General features: G+C 33.6%; 2 protein-coding genes across 4 annotated transcripts; one reads left to right on the top strand and one right to left on the bottom strand.

The window, feature by feature from the left end:
* Positions 1–46: 46 nt before the first annotated feature.
* LOC139521759 (uncharacterized) lies at positions 47–13,584 on the bottom strand. Of its 3 annotated transcripts, none has more exons than XM_071315346.1 (7): positions 13,470–13,584; positions 11,219–11,275; positions 10,403–10,555; positions 8,966–10,002; positions 7,818–7,970; positions 7,101–7,224; positions 47–5,105 (listed from the first exon to the last, which is right to left on the bottom strand). In XM_071315346.1, exons 2-7 carry the CDS (start codon positions 11,244–11,246, stop codon positions 3,070–3,072), a joined length of 3,531 nt encoding a protein of 1,176 aa, XP_071171447.1. In that variant the 5' UTR covers positions 11,247–11,275; positions 13,470–13,584; the 3' UTR covers positions 47–3,069. The 3 variants fall into 3 exon arrangements, with proteins under 3 accessions (XP_071171447.1, XP_071171464.1, XP_071171454.1); XM_071315363.1 differs by having other exon boundaries at positions 11,154–11,275; positions 13,470–13,559; XM_071315353.1 differs by lacking the exon at positions 13,470–13,584 and adding an exon at positions 13,305–13,326.
* LOC139521793 (coiled-coil-helix-coiled-coil-helix domain-containing protein 7-like) lies at positions 13,568–27,853 on the top strand. The gene is made up of 3 exons (XM_071315427.1): positions 13,568–13,858; positions 18,792–18,890; positions 26,898–27,853. Exons 1-3 carry the CDS (start codon positions 13,676–13,678, stop codon positions 27,009–27,011), a joined length of 396 nt encoding a protein of 131 aa, XP_071171528.1. The 5' UTR covers positions 13,568–13,675; the 3' UTR covers positions 27,012–27,853.
* The last annotated feature ends 68 nt before the right edge of the window (positions 27,854–27,921 follow it).

Below are 27,921 nucleotides of genomic sequence, written 5' to 3'. Positions count from 1 at the left end.
ATGCATAACATCCATGTATATGTAAAACAATTATTAAACACAAGAATTTACTCCAGTTTTTATTTTTCTTTTCAAGCATGACTAAAGATGATGACATCTAACAAGATAAGATGAATATTTTCTTTTAAAAAGTCTTAATTATCAAATCTCATACATAATTTAAAGCTGTTATTTCACAATAAAATCTGATATTCACATTTAATACATTCTAATAATATGTAACTTTAAATGCAAACACAATATTGTCTACATTATCTACATTTTTTGTACACAGTAACAATTTCATTCAAGCATTATAAGTATAGGAGTCAAAAGAGAACAGTTTTTATTTATACAGAATACCAGGTTATCAATAACAAACATTTCAAACAAAAAACAACCTATATAAAATTGATGTATCCTATGCTTTATTAATGATGTCTTATCAATCATATATTGCCCTTTATTTAATTTTTTATACAACACTTCTTAAGGAATCTTTTTTTACAACTGACTTGAGAAATTGAAAAAAAAATATCATAATTAGTTCGATATAAAAAGATGTGACCCATTTAAAATCCTTTGAAAAGGACGAGGATGTTAATGTTGCCTATAACAATGTTTGAATGAGAGATGTATTAAAGCACCTATGCCCCAGGTATATATCATACAAAGCAGCCATGTATAACCATCACCAGATAGTCTGACAAAAATCTTTACCAAACTTTCCATCTTTTTCATGATGTGACGAGAATTACATTATAACTATGGCAAATTTACAAAAAAATCCAGTCAAAAACATTTACCTAAATAGAAATGGAGGAATATCATGCTTAATTATTTTTTTATGTTCAAGAGGTACATGGTAAAATATGTCAGTTGAATATTTATGAATAAACTTTTTAAAAAAAACCTCTAATAAACTGTCACCTTTTCAAAATCAAATTTTGCATCAAACTTGTCAAAAAAACATTTGAAATGAAATTCGAAATCATTGTTGTTCCATAAACTCTGAAATGGTTTAGGAGTCTGGATAAATGCCAAAACAAATCAAGTTAATTTAAATTTATAAATTTGTATACTAACAGAAAGGAGACCCGATGTAAATGTTAATGAGATAGCAACCCAGAAACAAAAATAGCAAAAATATTTAGAGGACAAAATGCAGCCTCTAACCATTTGCTAACAGCAGTGTCTTTACAGTTACAACATCTTAACCCTTAGTCCAAACTGAAAAATCATATGGCAATAACTGTTTCTTTACAAATCTGAGTTTTTTATTTTGTAAATTACAAAAAATGTTTTATGCAATTAGATTAGAAGCCCTATTTACCTTAAATAAAATGTTGACATATATATTAGGTCTCATTTCTGTTTAGTTTTGATACCATGCAAATGTTGAAATAAATTTGCATACATGTACTAAAAGATAATTAACAAAGTCAATGAAATGTGACTGAACATGCTGAAGTTTCAAGGCAATATATTCTCAATGGAAATGAGATGAGACAATGTCAATAAAGCTGCATACCCACCAACGTCATTGACTTATTATAAGTGTTTCCTCTTAAACTGATACATTGTTAACAACACATACTCAGATTAAATAATTCAAAGTTTCAGACCAAAACAAAAATCAACAAAAGTCAGCAGTAGTAAGTTGACAATTTTCTCGATTCAAAAAGATAATTTTGTACATGTATTTTCATTGATTTACTACAAAATAAACACATAAATGGAAAATTGCAATTTGTACATAGCTTTGAAGTATATACTGTTTGACACAAGTGGATAAAAAAGGAGGAGGATTAGTCTAAATTTAAGGACTGATTTTCAATGAATATATATGATGAATGATCACCTCTTTATGGCACAAATATTTAATGTTAATATAATAACTGTACATTTCATTGTGAAGTGGTATTAAACAATGGTCCGGTATTTTGTTTAGATTAAAAACCCAACCACTTAATCTAGTTTATACCATCTTGAATATCCATCAAAATCTTTGAAATGGCAATAAATAATTTGATTTGAATAGACTTTACAATGCAAATGATGATTCGTTTAAAAAAAATGTGAACAAACAGTCACATACCAACCACAACCTTGCAGCTGAGTAAAAGCACAGGGATACAGTCCAATATCAACTACAGCCATGCTGATGAGTGAGCTAACAGGGATAAATTGTCATTAGTTACTTGTACATGTTGTATATGAAAAATATAACCTCACACAAATTATGATACATGTGTTCACTAATTTTCTTTAATACAATCAAGTTAAATTTGATTTTTTACCTAAGCTTAAAATAATTGATATTTCTCAAGTCATGTTGCATGTTTAAGAAACATCAGAAGACTCAACCTTAACAACTTTGAGATTGACCCTAATTTCAAATTAAGATTTTCTTCAAAATGTGATATATTTTAAAACAGTTTCTGATCAAATTAAAATAGCAATGAACACTTGCAAGAAAGTTAGTAAATCATGTATGATTTCAGTTAAAATATCAAATATCAATTAAACGAATATACAATAATAATTGAACATTTATAATATTTAATGACTTCATATTCAACTGTGACAATGTTGTGATGTTTGCATGTAAAAAAAATAAATGATTACTTTCTGTATATAAAGTGAAAACCAATATAAAAAAATTCTTCCAACAAAACATTTGGTTTTAAGGCACTAACAATTTTAGAAACAAAATGCTGACTAAAATCATTTAAAATAATATAAAATGGCAACTGTTGACCTAATTTGGAATTTATCTCTTAAAACATCTGAATACAAATTGAATTTCTGTATATAAAAGTTATAAATTTTTCATTTACTGACATTTTCAGAAGAAGAAAAAAAAATTTGAGTAAAATATAATGAAATCATATAAAAGTGAAACTGCAAAAGTTAAACGACTCTCTCTGATATCTTAAATAATTGGCAAACAAAACAAAAAATATTATTAAAATTCTCCAACATCATGGAAAATCATAACCTTTAAATCGAGACATTTAAATCATTAAACAATGAGTTCTACACATATAAATCATAACCATAATTTGATGTCATGACACTGATAATGATTTATGTCTGTGGTTGATAAGTATGTTGTTGCTGTTGCTGTTGTTGCTGCTGTTGAATAATCTGTTGAGACACAGGTATCTGTATACGTTTTTGCATTTCATTTTGATGGCTCATATTAAGTGGGGCATTACCTGCATATGCTGATGACTGTATAGGAACCATTGTAGGAGGTCCCCCTTCTATCTGAGCTATAACACCACCTTGTGCAGTGGTCGGTAGATTCTCTAAAAATCTTAAAGTCTCCATGTATCCTAATAGTGTGGAAAATGTCTGAGACTGCTGTCTATTATCATTTGTCTGCACAACGGTTGGTCGATTGGTCTGGTCACGGTTCACTTGGTATTCAGCCGGTATGACACCATTTGTTCTTATCATATCTAAATTAACATCTTTGTTTATGATTTGTTGTTGTGCCGGTTGCTGTTGGTTTGTCAGATACATTGTGCCATGTGTCTGCACCTGATGTTGTCGGTACTCGTTAGTTTGAGCGTTAGGATCCATACCTTGCTGTTGGTGACGTATGGCACCCCCACTGACATCTATGTATCTCTGATCTGTTAGCTGCATCTGTGATCCAATTGAAGTAACCTGCATACTTTGCATTTGAGCAGGTATATGTTGTTGTTGATGAATATTCTGCATATTTGACATATTAATTACCGACTGAGCATTATTTTCATACAATTGAATGGGAACGGCTAATTCACGTCCGTCAGCTGTTTGCATGGTATGATAAATGCTGTTAATGTTTGGTTGTGATGTGACCAGCACTGTTGGATCTTCTCTAGGAATATTAAGAGCTTGAAACACTGCAGCACTAACTTTTTCATACTCCTTCAGTTTTTCTTTCCTCTCACCTCTAGGAGCTCTAGGAGGTTTATTAGCATTGTCACCGCTATGTGAGGATCTCAAATGACGAGTCAGGTGATCCTTACGTCCAAATCTTTGTGGACAGTATTGACATAAGAAGTCTTTTTTCTTTGTATGTGTAATCATGTGTCTTCTCACATCTTTCCTCGTATAAAACTTCTTTCCGCATTCGGGGCAAGCATGTATTTTTTCTGTACAGTTTTTCACTGAACGGGCACCACTGTGTACTTTCAAATGATACAATAGTTCTTCCCTAGTCTCGTGCTGCTTGTGACAGATTCCACACTCCGTAGACCTTCCTGCATCAGCATCGTGAAATGCCTTGTGAGTTCTGTAGGAAAAGTTGTAAGAATATTCCTTGCCACACTCTTCACACACCCATCTTTTCTTATTTGGGTCATGAGTAATCATGTGATTTTTCAGGTGATCTTTACGATTGAATGACTTGTCACAATAAGGACACTTGTGATGACGGGGACATGTATGAATCAAGCGATGTCTTTCTAATTTAAATTTAGACATAAATCCTTTAGAACATTCAGCTACTTCACAAATAAATGGTTTGACTCCAGTATGGTCGGACACATGAATTACAAACAAAGCTTCTTTTGTAAATGTTTCTGTGCAATGGGGACATTGCATTGGTTCCCGCCTAGATGCTCTTGGTCCACGGGGAATTCTTCCCTTTTTACGACCACGCCTTCGTGGCATAGGTTCAGGATAATCTTCGTCTGCTCCTAATATTTCATCTAACATTTCTGTAGTAGTCTTCTCCTCGTCTTCATCATCATCCATTACTTGTTCCATGTAGGCCTTATCTTCTGGTTCTCCATCTAGAACCTGATCATCAGGTGTCTCCTCCACTTGTAGGGGTGGGGGAATATCTAAGGCTGGTCGTTTGTTTTTAGGAGGTCTCCCTCTCCGTCTTGGTGGAAGAGGCTGAGACTGTGAAGGATCTACAACCTTAGCTTTTAACATTCTTGACTTTTCCAGTCTAGCTCTCCAAGTTTTGGACGGTTTGATATACTTTCTTGGCCTTCCTTTCCTGGGTCTCCCCCTCAATCTACGACTGTCGGGTGGAAGTCCTGGACACAAGTGGGCTTCTAAGTCAGCAAAAGCACTGAAACCATCATAGCAGACGGAACACACCCACTTCGCAGCTACACCTTTAATGTAAAAATGTTTTCTGTTAACAAAGATATCAATACTTTAACACATGTACCTTATTCATTTTAAACTATCTGAAGTATTTTGTGCCTTACTAAACAAATGTGGTCTAAATGTGATGCAACAACTGGAGTTAATCATTTTTCAAGGATGTATCTTGAGGTTTAATCTTTCATCTTTACTTTAAATTCATGTATGTTATATTTTGACGATGTTGACAAGTGTGTTTTTTTTTAGTTTACTAAGGAAGTATAGATATTCATGATCTTTTTCTGTGGTTCTTTTTATTTTGATTGCATATATAATTAAATATCCAAGTTAGGTTGCAATTCCAAATGAAATCTTTGATTTAATATCTGGCAACCTCTTTTCCACACAAATGTATAATGACTTTTGATGTGGTGACCTCAAAATCAATAGAAATTTGCATCTCATTATACGTGACCTTATGTTCAAGTAAACTTAAAATATCATCTGTAGCATTCTATTTTCAACCCAGAAATCACTGGTGATTTCAGTCTATTTTAGTAACTATGACCTTCACATTGAAAAAATTACCTCAAAATCAATATGAATCTTCTACTCATAATATGTGCATCAGGGATTTCCATGGATGAAAATTGAACCATGGAGGAACTTTAACCATTACAAACCGTGTCTACGCTGTACAGTGTAGCACGATCGGAAGTATTTTATCCCTCCATACAAGGAATGGTGAACATGCTAATTCATTGCTTATTTAAATTATATTTATTTGAATTTTCATTATAGAATTAGAAGTATCAGTATGTTCATTTATTGCCGTTTTTAACCATTCAAATGCCAAGTCTTCATGGTTCCCCCTTAATCGAGAATGACCAAAAGCTGTCATGAAGGTCCCCATGTAGATTCCTTGTATTTTTGGTAATTGTTATGGGGGTTAAAAATCATATGATGTGGAGATTATTTTTCATGGACACTGTCAAATTCAGAACCCATTACCGGTATGACTGATTTGCAGCAACAACAAAAAGATTCGTACGGGTTGTGTAAAAGGTTAAAGAGATTTGTAAAGCAAATGAAAAAGTTTTTAATGACTTTATCTGACAAATTGATGCTGTGCAACATGCATCTTTCGAGTCTGAATAGAAACCGGAAACGCGGATGTATCAATTTGATTGTAATATACGAAATGAATTCGAAATTACGATACGATATTTCTTTACAGGAAATATTTATAAGTTTTTACTTTTAAACTTTTAAAGTGATTCTAAATTATCGTTACAGCAGTACTCGAGTTATTTGCGATGAAATAATATTTACTGTTTTGCGTCTTATTTTGTACTTCTTAAAAAAGGGGGATGTTGATTGCGTAAGTCAAAATAAAGCACGTGTTCGACTTGTTAAACTGTTTTCTTTGTTACTTGATTATTAATTTATTTATTTAATCTCAATTATCATAATCATTTGCTGAAACTTAGTTGATTAATTCGACAAATGGATCGTCTATCCTTAGATAGTATTCTCCTGTCTGGTTTGTTGATCTACCTGTACAAGCTCAGGTACAAGTGATTAGCGATCTTAATCCGGATATCCCTCAGGCGTTAGAACTGTGTTGGATTATAACATAAAAAGCCTAAGGGTTATGCAATTACATGCATTTGATTATAATTGATTAAAAAAATGGCGTCGGGCTACAAAAAAAGATGAAGTTTTGAAAGATGGCGGAAGACAATTTAACGATGGCGCAAGACAATTTAACGATGGGGCGAGTCATTTGACGATGGCGCAAGACATTTGAACGATGGCGCCCCATGGCGGGGCGCCATCGTTAAACAGGCCATGGAGATCCCTGGTGCATTCCCTTTTGTAGTGTTTGATTAATAGTTGTAATCCAATATAAAGTATTGAAGCATAAACTAACAGACTAGTTCTTCAGGACTGATTGATTATAAACTACATACCAAGAACTACTATCTAGTAACTAGGTAGAGATTACTATTGGCCAACTTTACCTGTAGCTTCCTGGTCAGGTGTCTCTGTGACGATAGGTTCTGGATCAGGCAAAAGTGGTTTGTCCATCATCTCAGCATATTCCGCAGAATACCAAACTTTTATCTCAGTGTTAGAAGGAATTGGCTGTGTCAAAGAAAAATTCAATATTTAGAACTTAAAATACTGAAATTTTATTTCACATATCTATTAAATCACAGAGAAATATTCCCAAAAGTTCAAATATATACCATACTCCTTGTGCCCTGGAACATCATGATGTACTGCTTTTTTCAAAATTTTAATTTGTTTAACACCTGTGTATGAAAAAGACACCTGTATGTACATGTAGTATGAATGTTTGTTGCAAAATGCAATGACACAAGCTTAACTTACATGTATGATGTAGTCAATTAGTGGCACTTAAATTAATTAAGACAAACAAAACAAGTTGAGTGAGTGGTTTTTCCCTTGAAAGTTTCTCTACCATTGTATATTACAACCCTCTGTTGCAGGATGCATGTAGTCACGATGTAAAATCTGTGAATGGCCATAGTTTTGTTTTCATTGTTAAATATTCTGCATAGATATGGGAGAGTTGGTGGAGTTTTTGGTATGCATGTTGAGAATAAGAACTTTAGGTGTGTACTGTAATCTCAAATAGCCCTTCAGGGACAGGAAAACTAAAAATATTTTTATATATATATTTGAATTCAGTAAAAAAATTTGCATGTACCAACCTTTATAGAAACAAAGAAGATATGCTCATCTTGTTGATAGACAACAACATTTTGTTCTGCTGTATTTCTGGCTGGTCTAACAAACATCATCCAGTTACATTTATCTTCATCAGAGATATCAATATTGTCAACATAGCCATCATCCTTAAATATCTGTAATTGATAGGAAATTTGGTTAATTTCAACTGAAAAACTTATGTTGCTCAACAACATTAACAAAACTTTTATCACTACAAATTCCTGCATGTCATCATCATGATGATATAATTAAATCATATTTGTTAATCAACTTAACACTTTATAAAAATTTTTGAAGCTCTTTTTCTGGATTAACATTACAATTTAAGGTGGCTCGTGGGTACAAAAATTTTAGCAAAAAATTAAACCTCTATTTTTTCATTACAAATTTTATTTATTACACTATTAGTTGTTACTTTATGATATGGTACAAAAAACAACCCAAAAAAATGATTTGGTTTGGCCCCAGATGACTTTAAAAATTGAAAAAGCTCCAAATTATCTCCCTTTGGTGCAAAAATGCCATTTTTTGGCCTTAAATTTGAAATATCTTTTTTAACTCATCGGTGACCTATATTTTTTATTATTGTTTTCAAATAAGCTGTACATAAACTAAATAATTGTAAAATTTAAGCGATTTCTTATATTAGGTTATTTTTTTATTTCGATATTTCCTCTTTTTCTTCTATTAGTTCAACAGAAAAAAAGGACATTAACAAAAATGTATGCTTCTTCCAGAGGCAGATTTTAGCTTATATGAACGGTGACCCCATTTTTTTATTTCATTTTTCTTTTAAGTATATGATAAAGTTCATTCATGAAAAAATATAGCGAAATCCTATATTAGAAAAAAAAAATTATTTATACCCAGGAGCCCCCTTAATATTTAATTGATGATGAGTGGTTGTCGTTTGCTGCTGTTTAACATATTAGTTTTTGTAAACTGTTACACATTTTTTTCTTATGTTTTTCTATATGGCCTCATTCCTAGTTTAAGATGTACATAAATTTGTAGTAGACAGCACAATTTTAATATATAAATCTAAACAAAAGAGAGTCTAAGCACCATTGTTTCATCAGTGATGATTCATAATTGTTTACAAAGAAAAATGCAAGTTTTAAAATCCAACCTTAATCTCATAGGTATAATCTAGTTCTTTTTCTTCTGTTTCTTTTTCCTTTTCACTTGTCTGTTCTGTAACTTCTGTGGCAACTGGCTCATCAGTGGCATTAGTTTGTGGCCGTTGTTCTGCTTCACTAGTCAGTTCTGTAGGCAAAGGTTCAGTTGAGGCAAGCACAGCATTTTGTTGTAACGACTCAGTAGTATTATGTTGCATGTGATCAGTTGAAGGTAGAGTAGTATTCTCCAGTGAAGAGAGAGACATACTACTTGGTGGTAAGGTAGGTTGATCAGAAGTCATATTCTGAAGTTCCTGTGTGGCTACAGCTATCTGATGCTCTAAGAGCTGTGTTTCTGTTAATCCCTCATTGACGTAACTATCAGCTGGTGTTATTCCAGCCTCAATAGAAGCTTGTAATGTAAGGTCTTGTGACAGTTGTGGCTGTTCAAACTGACTGGCAGCTGTATCTCCAGACAACGTTGTCACTATGTCTAACGCCTGCTGTGGAGTATAGCCACCAGCTAGATGTTGTAGTCCGGCATCACCGTAAGGACCAGCATGTAAACAGTTCTGGATATTCATTATCTGTGTAGCCTTATCAATGTTCGGATGTTGAAGTGTAAAAGTATTGTTGTTTTGTTGTGAATATTGCTGAGATACTAACTGTTGTTGCATATTACCAGTATCAAACCCATCAATGTTTTGTAACAGTAAATGTCCATCGTCATTGTGTGGGATCATTTCAGAACTGTTAATATGTTGTTGTTGTTGTTGCTGGGTTTCAATGCTTAATTGTCTTTGAATGTCAGCTTCATGTTGCTGAGAATTTGGAGGAATATTTTGTGGAATTTGGTTAGTTATTGCCGGCTCAATAAGTTGAACACTAGGTGCTCCTTCCTCAGTGGTTTCCTTTGGTGGTTTTTCATCTCCACTAACATCTGTAGTCTCTTCCTTTGGAGAATGTTTTTCTGTAGATTTAACTTGTCCATAAAGAGGTCCAAACTGGGATCTGCATTGTATTATTCTTTTAGCAAAGATACCATAAGCTGTAAAACAAAAGTATTGAAATGAAAAATTAATCAAAACAAAAGTTCATCAATATGTATCAATGCAGTCAAATCTATGTATGAACTTTTTTTATTTACCAGATGTTCCCCGTATTAGCAACAAAAACCACAAACAATTTACAGAACTACTTTCAGACAGTGACCTGTATCTGCTAGTGTCTTTTCATTGTTTAGTCTCTGGTTGACAGCTCTTTTCTCATTGGCAATCCTACCACAACATTAAAATTTATAAAGGTGACAAATTTATTCAATTTCCTGTCGGTTCCTTGTAACTGTAAATACAAAACAAAATTTTCACTGAATTGTGTTATTAATTTAATAGTTACGATGGTTACTTTTAGGTGTATCTTTTCACGCACAATAACAATGATATACTTACATGTTTTACCATCTTCTGTCTTAACCTGCTTAATAACAAGACCAGCTGGGCATGTTAGTCTTGCCCTTGAGGGTATGGCATTATCAAAAACTTGTGTAAAACCACCATGTTTCTTACATATACCTGGTACACTCTTCCCACAGTCATGGCACCCTGTTCAAAAAAGGAAATAAGTATAAACAACTTCTCTTTACCTTGTCTTATTGTAACTGCATTAGTCCTTAAACATATAATGCATGGATATTTTAATGAATAGAGAAACTTTCAGATTGATCATATACTAGTCATACATGTATACTGGACTATTGTTGATTATTTTTGTTATTCTCTTATAATAATTAATGTCTTATTTTGTACTATATGCTCCATGTGATAAAACCTCTTCTTCTAAAGGTGTATTACTATAGTCATGATAGTGTAATGTTTAGATAAGTATTTTTCTAAATCATGAAATATTTAAAAAAAAAAAAATGTCATACTCAAGTCATTGTACATGATAGAATAGCTGAATAAAAATCTATATCAGTAGATTAATCAATACCTATATTGTACCTAGCTTCTCAAAATAGATTTTTTTAAATAAAATTTGAAAATTGTTGGCAAGTTGTGGGATGATTGTATCATGATAAAAAAAATATCTGTTTTAGGGTTGGGCTGTTTTTTTTTATTTAGATATATTCTACTTCTCAACTCTCAAGTCCATTTCATGTACAAATGTACATGTGCTGCTTCATATTTTTTTTTTACTTACACAACTCATCTTGTTTGTGGGATGACATGGCTAATTAGCCAATCCTATTTGTATGTTTTACTTACACAACTCATCTTGTTTGTGGGATGACATGGCTAGTTAGCCAATCCTATTTGTAGACACTAAAATGAAAGAAAAAAACAATATGATATGTACATATATATATAAGGATTTCCAGCCAACACAATGTGCTTATTAATATACAGGACATGTGTATGCATGTACAACAACAATGTGATCATATGATATAGAACTGTATATATATATATATGGTCGTGTGGTCTAGCGGGACGGCTGCAGTGCAGGCGATTTGGTGTCACGATATCACAGTAGCATGGGTTCGAATCCCGGCGAGGGAAGAACCAAAAATTTGCGAAAGCAAATTTACAGATCTAACATTGTTGGGTTGATGTTTAGACGAGTTGTATATATATATATATATATATATAACCTAGCTACTGATTAATATTTACCATGTGTACTGTATTAAAGCAGAAAAACTGATCATGTAATTGTCAAATTAAAACAATAAAGCAATAAAATTCACTTCTGCAACTACTGCTTGTTTATTTTAAGTTCCCTAGATATCTATTATCAAAAACTAACAACAATTTATTGTTAATTCTACTGAGAACCCAGTGTACATTGAACATGTATAAATAAGCATAATTTTTCGTAATCATGTTAATAACATGTGTATCTTATCTAAACCAAGTTCATGCATCATTGTTGCATAAACCTGCTGTATTAGGTTGAATGCAATAAGACTATTTCTGAAAAAGAGGGCAAAAAATTGGAAATTTTCACATTCAAGGGCAATAACTCTTATAAAGAGAGACTGACCATCTTGTCATTTTGATTTCTAGTTGCTTTGCCCTATCTTATGAAGTTTTCACTTTATCTATTATTTAAAAATGAAAAATAAATTGTGTAAAAATAGACCACAAAAATCAGCATGATCAGTATAGTCATGTTTAATAGTGTAAAAATAATTTTTTTTAGTAAAATTTCATTAAATTCTATAAAATATGAGATTTTTGTACTTTTCAAAAAAAAAATTGAGATACGGATTAAGGAAGATACGTAAATTACATTTTACTGTGGCAAAAATTTTGAGTTGAAAAAATACCAAAGTTGTACATATGCATATAATCTTCAGATATATGATGTAAAACTTCTTACTGTTTTTTTTTAATTTCTAAATTCATATCAGAGGTATGAATTTCCCTTAATGTTTAACGAATTAGCTCCATCATTTAATCTGTTACTTTGTTATAATTTGAAATATATAGTTGAATAAGTAACGGTACGTAAAATTTCTTTTGTTCACTTCACTTCAGCTATACTGTATACATCGTGTCGGAATCAGTGAATAAAAAAAAAATGAAGAGTGTTTTAACATAAACTTCTTTTATTCTATGTATGATTTATATCACAAGCAAATTAAGCATTTATTTTTTTTGGAATTTGTTTACAATGAAAGAATTTCAGTCTGTTCAAGAAATTGAAACCAGCATGACCAAGTACTGGTAAAAAATCATCTTCTTCCAAATACTGCCCACATTCTACAAATGAATATTCTGGCAAATACTTAATTTGCACATTATTAAAAACAAATTGTTCATTTGATTTAGTTTGTACATTTGTACATGGTGTATGTTAATTCCAATTCATGAAAAAAATCATTAAATATTCCCTACATGTATTCCAATACCCCATTTCTACCCTCTAAGTTTATTAAAACTATTTAACTTTTATTTTCATAATTTTGAATAATTGCATTATATATTTATGCATTATAAGTCTTTTTTTTTTTCTTTTTATACATATGCTTTCTCTTTTATGATCAGTTGCATTCATTGGTTTTATGTTATCTTGAGCAATCATTTAAACTTTTATTTGAAAGTTATCCATTTACATTAAATGTGTGTTCCCTTTAAATAATCATGATTATTAGGGGCCATAAGACCACACAGCATATTGATTGATATGTTCTAATGACCAATATGCTGACAAAGCCCAATTTCATCAAAGAAAATTCCATAACAGCTGTAGACTGAAATATACAAAACAAGACAAACGTTAATCCAATGATTATGGGAAATAATTTGTTGTTAATTCAAAGTATTTTATTCAGAATAATTTAGAAACCTTGAATCCACTCTCGAGCAACACAGTCGGTGGAGGTACCAGGGAGGGGTCAACCATTCAGAGGCATTTTCGGGTGCACGGGTTATTAGTTTCATTATTATCCGTTCCTTCAAAGCTGTTAAGCTTCAAGGAACCAAAGGACAGACTTTTTAATATGATTCTTACCCTTATTAACCAAAGCTTTGACGTTCTATTTTTGTTTTGTAGACAAAGAAGGGTTTTGTCCCAATGATGGCCATTATCGCATTGCATTATGGGATCGCCAACACAAAATTACGTCACTTTTCCAAGATGGCAGCGCCCATGTAGAATGTAAACAAACAACCGAATGAAGGACATTTACATAAGCAGTAGTAAAGATAACTAAAAATATGCCAGAAACGTCCTCAGATGATTTTGACCAAAAACATAAGAGTGCGAACGAGATAGTTGAAGAACGACGAAAAAAAACAATCGAAGAAAAGAGGAAGAGGGTGAATGAGATTGTAGAAGAAAATAGAAAGAGAGTGGTTAAAGAAAAATTAGAAGCTGTACAAAGACATCCATGCAATCGTGTAAGACAACTAACTAATTGCCCTTTCAGTAGTTGAGCACTCACATGGATAACAGAGGCCAAGACATTTTGTGTCTGGAACCTGTATTTAAGAGGTAGTAAAACACCTTATCGCTATTTGTCCCCCATGACTGGATATCATACATGTATATGTTCCTGTAAAAATTTTAAAGTCATAAAACAAAATATCTGACACCACAACAGAAAAGTGATTGTTGTATGCGTCAAAAGTTCAAGCGGCCGAGTCAACTGGGATTAGCGATAATGTGTATGCCTTTACCATCAGCCATTAATTGATCGTTAGCGTCAAATCAGTTAAAATTCACTGTAATTCGTCCAAATATCCTTATCATGAATCATTATATGTCTCAAATAATTATCCTTACCATCATCATGATCATTATTGGAAAAAAAATAATGTGATTCGTCAAACTCAGTCGATTTTTTTTATCATCTAAAAGAAAGTGCACTTTTTATCGTCATGCACCTAAAATTATTGTTAAAGTCATTTCATTTGGCATTTTTTTTTTTAACTTTTATTCGTCATGAAGGTCTCTGACATTACCACTCTCATTTATGGAATTCAAGTAAAAAAAAGCCCAAAAAAATAAGGGGTTTGTAAACATGGTCAAGAAATATTTACTTAAATGTATATAATGTAGTTTACATTTTTGGGGATTTCTGTATGATTTTTTTGGGGGAATGAATTGGGTATTTTTTATGCATATATTTTAACCAGTTGAGCATTTTTGCATTATTTTTGGTTTAATGCTTTTTAAACTTTTTCGAAATACCACTGTAATAACCCTTTTGCTGCCAATAATTTTTAAAGGTTGCATTTTGTGGGCCAAAAAATACAACAGCTAGACATCTATAATGTTACATGCCCAACATGCCCAATAATGACTATATACATTTGATATATGACCATTTGATGACATCACACCATAATAATTGTTACCTTTGGGACCCATTGAAGAAGGATATTACACTGTTTAATTCTGGGTCTTTTAATACACCTTATCGCTAATCCCGGCTGACCCGGCCGCTTGAACTTTTGATGCATACAACAATCACTTTTCCATTGTGGCGTCAGATATTTAGTTTTATGACGTCAAAATTTTACGGGAACCTGTATGATATCTACTAATTAATGGCGGACAAATAGCGATAAGGTGTATTTAAAGAGATACAGTAATGTAAGAAGCTTGCATAAGTTAAACCATGGATGTTTCCCGACGGCACAGCCAGTGTGGACACATGTGTCCCGCAGCAAGAGGGTTAACTGTTTAATTTGCATTCAAGTTTGATTAGTGAAAGTGATGAAAGTTTTTCATTACTTTGCTTTTAATTTTCTCTCAATTAAAAAATATCTTGAGTAATGGCTTCAAGATTTTGAATTGTATCATTTTATAGGGAGGGATAAATCCTACTTTGTAAAGGATCACTCTGATTCGAACAAAAAATTCTCTGAAACTGATATTATCAAGATGCTTGATTTCTTGATTGACAACATATTATTTGTTACGTTTGGAGGACATGTTTTTCAACAGACTGTCGGCATTCCAATGGGAACAAACTGTGCCCCTCTACTTGCCGACTTGTTTCTTTATTATTATGAGGCTGACTTCATGCAGGAACTTCTTAGGAAGAAAGATAAGAAGTTAGCACTATCCTTTAACTCTACTTTTCGCTATATAGATGATGTTCTTTCACTAAATAATTCAAAATTTGGTGACTATGTGTAACGCATCTATCCAATCGAGCTAGAGATAAAGGATACTACAGATACAGTTAAGTCAGCCTCATATCTTGATTTACATGTACATCTAGAAATTGACAATGAGGGTCGGTTGAAAACAAAACTTTACGACAAAAGAGATGATTTCAGCTTTCCAATTGTGAACTTTCCATTTCTAAGTACCGGTAGCAACATTCCAGCAGCACCTGCATACGGGGTATATATCTCCTAATTGATACGATATTCCCGTGCTTGCATTTCCTATCATGATTTTCTTGATAGAGGGTTGCTGCTCTCAAGGAAGCTATTAAACCAAGAGTTCCAAATGGTGAAGTTGAAATCATCCCTTCGTAAATTTTACAGACGCCATCACGAGTTGGTTGACCGTTATGGAATAACCGTATCACAAATGATATCGGATATGTTCCTTACGTCGTAACTACAATCCCCTTCCCTCATGAATGTGACCTACCAAATTAGACTTTTTACCGGATTTGTTATCATATAAGCAACACGACGGGTGCCGCATGTGGAGCAGGATCCGCTTACCCTTCCGGAGCACCTGAGATCACCCCTAGTTTTTTGGTGGGGTTTATTCTTCAGTTTTCTATGTTGTGTCGTGTGTGCTGTTGTTTGTTTGTCTTTTTCATTTTTAACCATGGCGTTGTCAGTTTGTTTTAGATTTATGAGTTTGACTGTCCCTTTGGTATCTTTCGTCCCTCTTTTTTAATCTTCACCTGTAAAGTTGTATTCTTTGATTGCGCTAGGGACACACATCCTTTGTTAGCAGTCTGTGATAGGATCTTATATGAAAATGTCCCTTCTTAGATCAAGACGAGTATGTCGAAAATTTCTCAAGCAATTTAAAGAATAATTTCAAACTTGGAACTACAAAAAAAATTGATGATAAGATAAAGTCTAAGATGCTTGAAATTCTAACAATAAAGGCATTATGCTGGTTACATGTACATGTATGACTTTAAAAATGTAGTTTGAAGAGGTTTTCTGAAATCCTTTGCACATCCTATAAAATAAAATACTGATTAGGACACTTTATGTTCATTTTAAATATGCTGCAGTCAAAGAGGTATATGACTATGAATACCATGTTGAATGACTGATTTAGAACTTGCTTGTCAGATGGGTCTTAGACTCTTTGCATATTAGTGATGTATATGCAGATGTCACATGTCACTTCTACTGTCTGTTTAGCTGTCAGAAAGAAGTCACACCTAATTAAAATTCTGAAGTTTGGTCACCTTGGATCAACCAATATTGAGATTACATGTATAAAACTATATTTTCAATCAATGTGATAAAGATAAGCGAATATCATTCTTTCTTAAAAAAAAATTAAAAAATTAATTTAATCCATACCTACATTTACCTATACAAAAGAAGATGTGCCAATGAGACAACTCTCCACAAGAGACCAAATGGCACAGAAATTAACAACTACAGTTCACCGTATGGATTTAACAATGAGCAAATATAAAAAAGAAGATGTGGTATGATTGCCAATGAGACAACTATCCACAAAAGACCAAAATAACACAAGACATTAACAACTATAGGTCACCGTACGGCCTTCAACAATGAGTAAAGCCCATACCCCATAGTCAGCTATAATAGGCCCCTTTAAGACAATGTAAAACAATTCAAACGAGAATACTAACGGCCTTATTTATGTAAAAAAATGAACGAAAAACAAATATATATGTAACACATAAACAAACGACAACCACTGAATTACAGGTTCCTGACTTGGGACAGGCACATACATAAATGATGTGGCGGGGTTAAACATGTTAGCGGCATCCCAACCCTTCCCCTAAGCTGTGACCTTTTATATTTAATAAAACCAGAACGACACATACTTTTTTATTTGATTTATGTTTTTAATGTTACCTCCATGATTTATTATATTTAAATAACTACATATTGCACATGAAGCTTTGGTGTTTTAATTTGTAAAGAACATGCAAACTAGTTAGCTTAGGTTTTTGGGCAAAAAGGATGAAAACCATATGGAAAATATTCCGCCTCTTTTTTGTCCATGAATTTCATCCTCATGCAAAGCTCTGATTCCTTTCAAGGATTTGGCTATACTTTTTGGACGTTTTGGATCATAGCTCTTCATCTTTTATATAAGCTTTGGATTTCAAATATTTTGGCCACGAGCATCACTGAAGAGACATGTATTGTCGAAATGCGCATCTGGTGCAAGAAAATTGGTACCGTTAATTTTATTACTACCACTGGGTCGATGCCTCTGCTGATGGACTATTAGTCCCCGAGGGTATCACCAGCCCAGTAGCCAACTTCGGTACTGGCATGAAAATACGGATTTTTTGTGTTATTAAAATTTGCTGTTACAAAATGATAGAAATTATTATAAATTAAGGAATGTATCTCCCTCATGCAAAGCTCTGATTCCTTTCACGAATTTGGCTATACTTTTTGGACGCTTTGGATTATAGCTCTTCATCTTTTATATAAGCTTTGGATTTCAAATATTTTGGCCACGAGCATCACTGAAGAGACATGTATTGTCGAAATGCGCATCTGGTGCAAGAAAATTGGTACCGTTAATTTCATTACTTCCACTGGGTCGATGCCTCTGCTGGTGGACTATTAGTCCCCGAGGGTATCACCAGCCCAGTAGCCAATACTTCCGTACTGGCATGAAAAAATGGATTTTTTGTGTTATTAATTTTGCTGTTACAAAATGATAGAAATTATTATAAATTAAGGAATGTATCTCCCTCATGCAAAGCTCTGATTCCTTTCACGGATTTGGCTATACTTTTTTCACATTTTGGATTATAGCTCTTCATCTTTTATATAAGCTTTGGATTTCAAATATTTTGGCCACGAGCATCACTGAAGAGACATGTATTGTCGAAATGTGCATCTGGTGCAAGAAAATTGGCACCGTGAATTTTATCACTGTCTCCCCCACTTTGAATGGTTGAATTTTTTATCTAAAATTAACTATTTTGAGTAATGAATTAATGTTACTGAACAGGTCCACAACAGAAGGAGAGTCTAGATATCAAAATCGCTTTTAGGAAAATTTAAAGACAAATTATTGAACTTTTATATTGATTTTTATCTGCCTCATGACTGCTATAATATGTATAATATAGAAATGTCAAATTAAATGTGAATATTCTTATCTTTTGCATTTTAGGAAAAAGAAATGTCATATCAATGTTTAGAAGATAATGGCTATGATAGAGGTAGATGTGAAATGTATTTTGAAAATTACAGAAACTGTTCCAAGTTTTGGGCAAGTATTTTAATCAAAATAGTTTTGTTTAAGTTAACTTATGCAATTTTGTTTTAAACTAAATGTCTATTAAATATTTAGCTTATTCAGTCTTATATACATCATCATGATCATTGTACGTGTACAGTTGATTTTTTATCAACCAAATTCTAACATGTTATATTGTTTTCAAGAATTATTGCACTTCGTTACTTATATGAAATGAGGAGATGTGGTATGATTGCAAAAGACACAACTACATGTATCCACTCAAGTCCAAATGATGTGGATTTACACATCTATCTATGTCATCATACACTGATACAGCTTTAAAAAGTAACCAAAAGCCATACTGTAAAGTCAACAATAAAAGGTTCTGACATTTGTTTGAACTATCACTGAGATCCCTTGATCTTGAAAAATATGTATCATCAGCTACATTAATGAGGAACATTGGTCAATTATTCCCCTTAAATGATAACACATTTGAGTACAACTGAGGTTTAGTTGTGTATTAATATGTTTGGTTGATAATAAATCCATTGAGACAATAAGTTGAACCAAAGTCTTGTCTTGTTTCTCTATCAGCATTAACACAATACTATTCCTAGACAAGATAATTTTCATTACTGTGAGGAGAAGTTGTTTCTGCCCCTGGTCCTAGCCAAGATGATTTCCTTTACTGTGAGTATAGGTTGTTTCCATATCTGCCACTGTTTCCAGCCAAAATGATTTCCTTTACTGTTAATAGAGTTTGTTTTCACCTCTGCCACTTTTCACAGCCAAAATGATTTACTTAACTTAGAATAGAGGTTGATCGATTTCACATCTGCCACTGTTCCAAGCCAAAATGATTTCCATTACTGTGAGAAGAGGTTGTTTTCTCATCTGACCCTGTACCTAGTAAAGACGATTTCTGTTACTGTGAGTAGAGGTTGATTTCACATCTGCCACTACTCCTTGTGTTGTTAAAGTGATTCCCATTACTGTGAGAAGAGGTTGTTTTCTCATCTGCCCCTGTACCTAGTAAAGATGATTTCTGTTTCTGTGAGAAGAGGTTGTTTCCTGTTATTGGGAGCAGAGGTTGTTTTTCATCTGCCACTGCTCCTTGTGTTGTTAAAATGATTCCCATTACTGTGAGAAGAGGTTGTTTTCTCGTCTGCCCCTGTACCTAGTAAAGACGATTTATGTTACTGTGAGTAGAGGTTGATTTCACATCTGCCTCTGTTCCTTGTGTTGTTAAACTGATTTCCATTACTGTAACTTTTTTAGTAGAAGTTGATTTCACATCTGCCTATGTTCCTTGTAAAGATGATTTTCATTACTGTGAGTAGAAGTTGATTTCACATCTGCCTATGTTCCTAGAAAAACGGTTTTCCGCTTATGTGAAAAGATGTATCCACAGTGACATTATCCACTAATTCCAGCCAAGAAGGTCTCCGTTTATGTGAGAACAGGTTGTTTCCATTTCTCTCACTATTCAAAGCCATGATGATGTCAACATTATATCAATTATTGAGAGTAGAGAATTTTAACACTTTTCCGAATGTTTCCAGCAAGGATGATTTCCATTATTGTTAGACGAAAAGTGAGGCGAAAGATTCCAAATGGAATTTAAACTCAAAGTCGAAAAACGCCTTGACAAAGAAAAAAACAAACAACAAAACATAAAATTGAGAAAGGAAATGGGGAATGTGTCAAAGCGACAACAACCCGACCAAAGAGCAGACAACAGCTGAAGGCCACCAATGGGTCTTCAATGTAGCGAGAAACTCCCACACCCGTAGGTGTCCTTCAGTAAACAAAACACAATGTTTATAAAAAACTAAAGACTGAGCAACACAAACACCTCTAGCCGGTAGTAATCTCCGTTGCTCCGGAAAGGTATTTTAAGCAGAACCTGCTGCACATGTAGCATCGGTCGTGGTCCTCGTGTAAGTACAAAATCGTGATGAGTCAAATGAGGTAGATCAAATTCAGGGAAGAAGAGGACATTATTACACAGTTGCGACGATTGTATATCCATCGTCATCTATGGAACATATATGACTCAACAGTCAACCAAATCTAGTAGGCGTACTTTAGGTTTTCGAAGGGATGTTTTCGACTTTATCACTTTGAAGACTTTGTAAAAAACGTTCTTGTGAACAGCAACCCTCTATCAACGAAATCATAATAGGAAATGCAAGCCATGGGATATCGTTTTAACTGGCAAATATGTATTCTCTATACGGATGCGCTGCTGGGATGTTGCTACATGGAAATTGAAAGTTCTCAATTCAGAAGCTGAAATCTCTTTAGTCGTTAAATTTTGTTCTCAACCGACTCACTTTGTCAATTTCTAGATGTAATCAAATGCAGACTAAACTGTGTCCATTAAATCCTTTGATTTCAGTTTTATTGGATAGATGCGTTCAACATAGTAACCACACTTATTTAGGGAGAGGACAGCATATATGAAGTTGAAAGTAAAGTTACAGGATATTGCTAGCTTCTTTTCATTCTTTGTAAAAATAAGTTCTTGTATAAAGTCAGCCTCATTTGAATAAAGGAAACAGTCGACAAGAAAAGGAACACAGTTGGTTTCCTTTGGAATGTTGATTGCTTGTTGAAAACACGTCCCCCTTTCCCGCCGCTTTTAGAATAGGTAGTTTCATAAAACTTTGAAGCTCGGTTTTGAATTGCCAATGAATCTTAGGTTGATGATTTAGAAACAGGTTTGTGAATTGATTGGTGTTAAACACTTATTTCAACACTTTTGTGCTATTTCGTTGCGTTCAGTTTTATAAGGGGAGGAAACCGGTGTGCTCGCAGAGAAGCACCGACCTAAAGTAAGAAAGCATAAAATCATGTGTCAAAGACCCATTGGTGTCATTGGACTGTTTTTGCTATTTGATCGGGTTTTTGTCTCTTTGACACATTCCCCATTTACATTTGCAATTTAATGTACATGATGTAGCATGTGTATTGATAGACTAATTCAGTTTTGAAATTCTTATTTGGATCAACGACCACACAGTCTTAATCCATTCGGAAAGAGCGTATACGCCGGAGTCTTTGCCTGGAATACTCCTTGACCGAATAATTTAGTATCTTGAAGTTATGTTTCCGATTGATGGATTAAGACTCATAATATTTAGGGCCTTTGGATAACACATTAAGAAGCCTAGACAATTTCCATTACCGTCAACATTGGTTGTTTAAACATCTCACACTGCTCCTAGTCAAAGGGATTTTTATTTCTATGAGCAGAGATTGGCGATTGTATCCACTTCTCCCACTGTTCTAAGCCAATATGAGTTGCTTTTAAACTCTGACCAGATATTGTTTCCACATACCCCACGGATCTTAGCCGAGATTATTTCCATTACCTGCACCAGAGGGTTTTTTCACTTCCCTATATTTGTGAACAATACGTTGTAAGTTATTTCGCTACCCTCCCCTACATTTGTATTCCCGTCCAAGATTATTTCCATTGCTGTAACCAGCTGTTGTTTCCACATCTACCAGTGTTTAAAGTTATCGTGATATCAATTACTGTTTCACCATTTCCAACGGTTCTCGGCCAAGATTTTTTTTTATTGCCGAGACTAGAGGTTGTTTCCACACCACCATTTTACCAGCAAAGGCGAATTTAATTATCATGAAGAGTGGTTGTTTCCACACCTCACTGTTCCTAGCAATGTTGATATCTATTACTGTGACCAGAGATTTTTTTTCACACCTCCCACTGTCCATAGCAAATATATCTATTATTGCGGCTAGAGATCGTTTTCCAACCAACCACTGCCCAAATCCAATGTAATGTCCATTTATACTGTGTGCAATTTTGTTTCTACATCTTTAACTGTTCCTAGTTAAGATGATTCCCAAAACTGTATTAGAAAAAGTTTAGCAATTTACACATACCCCCGTCCAAAAGTATTCCTATCGTTGTGTCCATAAGTTGTTAATGCCACTCCCTCTCTTTCTAGCCAAGGTAATTACTATTACTATGAACAGATGCTGATTCCATATATCCCACTGTTTCAAGCTAAGATGATTTCTATAAATGTGAGCAGTGGTTGTTCTAACATCGTCCTACTGTATCAAGCCGAAATGATTTCCGTTGCTGTGACCAAAAGTTGTCTTCTATTGCACATTTCCCATTGTTCCAAGCCAAAGCTATTTCGATAACTTTGAGTAAACGTTGTCCCCACTTCTTCCCCTGTTCACAGCGAAGATGATTTCTCTTACTGTAGATTAATACAACAAATGCAAATGTGGTATGCTTGCAATGTTATAACTCTCCATCAGAGACCAAATGTCATAGAATCTAACTGTAGGTCACCATACGGCCTTCAACAATGAGCAAAACCCATACCGTCATAGTCAGCTCTACAAACTATAATAGGCCAAACAATAACAAAATGTAAAACAATTCGAACCAGGAAAATTACTATCTGAATTATGAATAGAACAATGAACACAAAAACATATAGCAACAAAGACAACCAAAATCTATGTTCTAGCCAAGCTGATTCCCATTAACAATACCACAGTATTTTTTTTCATCTCCCAATATTTTTGGACAATTACCACCTATTCCTGTCCAAGACTTTTTTAGCTCACCTGTCCCGAAGGGACAAGTGAGCTTATGCCATCACTTGGCGTCCGTCGTCGTCCGTCGTCTGTCGTCCGTCGTCTGTCGTCGTCTGTCGTCGTAAACTATTTCAAGAATCTTCTCCTCTGAAACTACTGGGCCAAATACTTTCAAACTTTAACTGAATGTTCCTTAGGGTATCTAATTTATAAATTGTATCCGAAGTTTTGATCTATCAACAAACATGGTCGCCATTGCTAAAAATAGAACATAGGGGTCAAATGCAGTTTTTGGCTTATAACTCAAAAACCAAAGCATTTAGAGCAAATCTGACATGGGGTAATATTGTTTATCAGGTCAAGATCTATCTGCCCTGAAATTTTCAGATGAATCAGACAACCTGTTGTTGGGTTGCTGCCCCTGAATTGGTAATTTTAAGGAAATTTTGCTGTTTTTGGTTATTATCTTGAATATTATTATAGATAGAGATAAACTGTAAACAGCAATAATGTTCAGCAAAGTAAGATTTGCAAATAAGTCAACATGACGGAAATGGTCAGTTGACCCCTTTAGGAGTTATTGCCCTTTATAGTCAATTTTTAACCATTTTTCGTAAATCTTAGTAATCTTTTACAAAAATCTTCTCCTCTGAAACTACTGGGCCAAATACTTCCAAACTTTAACTGAATGTTCCTTAGGATATCTAGTTTGTAAATTGTATCCGAAGTTATGATCTATCAACAAACATGGTCGCCATTGCTAAAAATAGAACAAAGGGGTCAAATGCAGTTTTTGGCTTATAACTCAAAAACCAAAGCATTTAGAGCAAATCTGACGTTGGGTAATATTGTTTATCAGGTCAATTTCTATCTGCCCTGAAATTTTCAGATGAATCAGACAACCTGTTGTTGGGTTGCTGCTCCTGAATTGATAATTTTAAGGAAATTTTGCTGTTTTTGTTTATTATCTTTAATATAATTATAGATAGAAATAAACTGTAAACAGCAATAATGTTCAGCAAAGTAAGATCTTCAATTAAGTCAATTTGACCAAAATTGTCAATTGACCCCTTAAGGAGTTATTGCCCTTTAAAGACTTTTTTCACAATTTGTTCATCATGTTGACTTACTTTAAAAAATCTTCTCCTTTGAAACTGCTGTATCAATTTCAGCCAAACTTAGGCTAAATGAGTTTCAGAGTATCTAGTATAAATTTTATATTTTATTTCCTTGTATGTCAAGAAACATAGCTCCTATGGCTAAAATAGAACATAGGAGAAAATGATTATTTTTTTTGGCTTTTGAAGAAAATAGGACGATCCAAAAAACATTTAAATAAATTGAAAAGCCAAAATAATCATTGATGAGAGATTTAACCAAAAGAATTAAGGTGAGCGATTGAGGCTCTTGAGAGCCTCTTGTTTTTATTGCCGTGACCAGAGGTTGTCTCTTACTCTCAAACTGTTCAAAGCCGATGTGATATTCATTTCGACGAGTAAAGGTTGTTTTCCCAGCAAAGATGGTATCCATTACTGTTACAAATGTACCAGTTGTTGTTTCCACTTATCTACTGTTCCCCGTTAATTAATGAGTAGGCGTTGTTCCCACTTCTCCAATTGTACCCAACCATGATTTCTAATAATGTAAGAAGTTGTTGTTACCTTTTCTTCCACTGTCCTTTACCATTACTGTGAGTAGATTTAAAAAAGAAGATGTGGTATATAGCCAATATGACAACATTCCACAAGAGACCAAAAATGACTATGAAAGGCCCGGAAATGACAAATGTAAAACAATTTAAACGAGAAAACCCATCGCCCTAATTTATGTATAAAACAAATATGTAACACAGCAACAAAAGGCATCCACTGAAATGCAGGCTTCTGAGTCGGCAGAGGCACATACTGAACGTGGCGGGGTAAAAAACGTTAGCGAGCGCCCATTCTTCCCCTAACCTGGGACAGTGGTGAAACAGTACAAAATAAAAACAAACTATAAAATCAGTTGAAAAAAGCTGAACTCTTCCGATGGATACAATAGAAATACATAGATCTAACAAAAGTAAGATGACAAAATACAAGAACTCCAAGGAAAATTCTAAAAGGAAATATCCTAAGCAAATGGCAAAATCAAAAACTCAAACACATCAAACGAATGGATAACAACTAAATCAAACGAATGGATAACAACTGTCATATTCCTGAAAAAAATGGACGTTGACAGGTACTTGTACATCCTAACAACAAAATGACACCAAGTACATATTTGAATGATACTAACAACTAATAAAATAAAATCATGCATCCAAACCAAATTTCCACTTCTCGCACTGTTCCCTGTCAACATGATCCCGTAACTGTGACCAGTGGTTGATTTCACATCTGCCTCTGTTCCTAGTAAAGGTGGTTATGGTTACTATAAACAGAGGACGTTACACAAACGCTTTTGGCTTTGACACATTTGCTTAGGTTCAGATGGTTCATGTTAATGCCATTGTATGTGATTGGGTTAATACTAATGATAATTGATAGGTAGTTGTATTAACACATCTCTACTCATATCAATGGAGATTATAAGCCCCATCTCTATCAGTCATTTAAAATGAACTACTTTATATTTATTGTGTCTGTTTATTTAACGCATCAATGTAAAAATATCGGAAATTGATGAGACTGTCATTAAAGTGAGAGGGTTAGCGCTATAGAACCAGGTTTAATCCACCATTTTCTACATTTGAAAATGCCTGTACCAAGTCAGGAATATGACAGTTTTTGTCCATTCGTTTTTGATGCGTTTTGTTATTTGATTTTGCCATGTGATTATGGACTTTCCAAATTGATCTTCCTCTAAGTTCAGTATTTTTGTGATTTTACTTTTTAGTTCGAGATTGCTCTGAGTGGCGTCCAACGGGTGTTTTTTCAGACAATTTCCCACGGCCCAGCTTGTCTGGTTAAAATACGTTTGGACGTGACGTCAGAGCAATCTCGGACTAGAACTACTTTAATATGGTCCCACATTAGGTAAGAAGAAACGTATTTCGGAGATTATGAGTTGCAGGTGCTTTTACATTTTATAAGGCTTTATCCTCAATGCTCTTCAACTTTGTAATTGTTTGGCTTTATAAATATTTTGATATGAGCGTCACTGATGAGTCTTATGTAGACGAAACGCGCGTCTGGCGTACTAAATTATAATCCTGGTACCTTTGATAACTATTTATATATCATAGATGTCGTTTCTATGTATGTTAGCGTTTGTTTTTGTCGCACTTCAGTGTTCTTGTTCCATTGTTTTCTTCTTATAGTTGATGTGCTTCCCTCGGTTTTAGTTTGTTTTCTCATATTTGATTTGACTTTGAATACCGGTATACTAGTACTGTTGCCTTTATTTATAGAATGATCAATGTAAATGACAGTTTAATGATATAGTTTCTATTGATCTTTACAGAATCGTGTAAGCTGGGAAAGATTGTTCAGAGGCATTAAACCTTCAATTCCTCCTCCGGATGAAAGAGATGCTGTTAGAGAAGAATTTGCAAAAAGAAAAGGCTATAATTACTGAATCTATTTGTTTTGTGTATTTGGGGAAGCTAGTATCTGGGCAAAAATGTCCAAAGTGTGACCGTTTCCAATTGTTTTGATAAAGGGACATAAAGTATGTATGAATGAGTTGAACTGTTATATTTGAAACATGGATGCTTATATTGAAATTAGAGACGCTTGTATTTTAAACTCATCAATCAAATTAGTACAAATCCCACAAATTATATTTTTTTACATTTCTGAGGTGTGTTTCAATATTGTGCTTTGATAGCTGGTTATTTCCTGGACATCATTGATGTCAGTCTTTTAGTATAGATGTTGCGGATCTGTTCATGTATACACAATCAGACAGAGGAAAACATGTTTTATAGGAAATGATTACATTTATTTTGTCAAATGTTGTCCATAGGCTAAAATGATGTGTGTTTGATGAAATAAGTTTTTAAATATTAAATTATAGGGAAAACAATTTCTTCATAACATGTTGATATTGTTTTGTCAACATGTATGACATTAGGAGGATTATTATTATTTTCCACTTTTTATCCAACCTGAATTTTTAAATGATTATTTTCATAAATATTTGTTGATATTTTCTTTAATTGCAAAATACAGTTTATCATGAAAGTAGTGTCAAAGACTACACCATTTTGAACTGCATCATTGCGTTAAATATTTTCTCTCGGTAAGAAAGTTAATCTCTTAGTGTTGATAGGTTTAGCAAAGATGTACATATTTTAAAGAGGTTTAAAAGGAAATCTTGCCGTTTTTTATGAATAATGTACTTGGTTTGTATGTATTTATAAGTCTTTAAAATGTTTGTTTATGTGTAATGAATAAATGAGGAAAAAATGCTATAAATTGTGTTGACAATTTGTAGCCATTTAGCCAACCAGAATAGGATTGGTTTTTTTTCCTGTGCCTTGTAT

This window comes from Mytilus edulis, chromosome 1 (assembly GCF_963676685.1).
Source record: "Mytilus edulis chromosome 1, xbMytEdul2.2, whole genome shotgun sequence".
NCBI lineage: Eukaryota > Metazoa > Mollusca > Bivalvia > Mytilida > Mytilidae > Mytilus > Mytilus edulis.
Note: the sequence above shows the minus strand (reverse complement) of the source record. Positions and strands in the feature narration are given on the sequence as shown.

Excerpts from the sequence above, each read along its gene's own strand:
- LOC139521793 (XM_071315427.1), top strand. The coding sequence starts at position 13,676 with ATGCCAGAAACGTCCTCAGATGATTTTGACCAAAAACATAAGAGTGCG. Across the intron at positions 13,859-18,791 it reads AAAGACATCCATGCAATCGT|GAAAAAGAAATGTCATATCA; the intron begins GTAAGACAACTA and ends TTTGCATTTTAG. Across the intron at positions 18,891-26,897 it reads GAAACTGTTCCAAGTTTTGG|AATCGTGTAAGCTGGGAAAG; the intron begins GCAAGTATTTTA and ends TGATCTTTACAG.
- LOC139521759 (XM_071315346.1), bottom strand. The coding sequence starts at position 11,246 with ATGTCATCCCACAAACAAGATGAGTTGT. Across the intron at positions 7,971-8,965 it reads ATTATACCTATGAGATTAAG|ATATTTAAGGATGATGGCTA; the intron begins GTTGGATTTTAA and ends TATCAATTACAG. Across the intron at positions 7,225-7,817 it reads TCTTCTTTGTTTCTATAAAG|CCAATTCCTTCTAACACTGA; the intron begins GTTGGTACATGC and ends TCTTTGACACAG.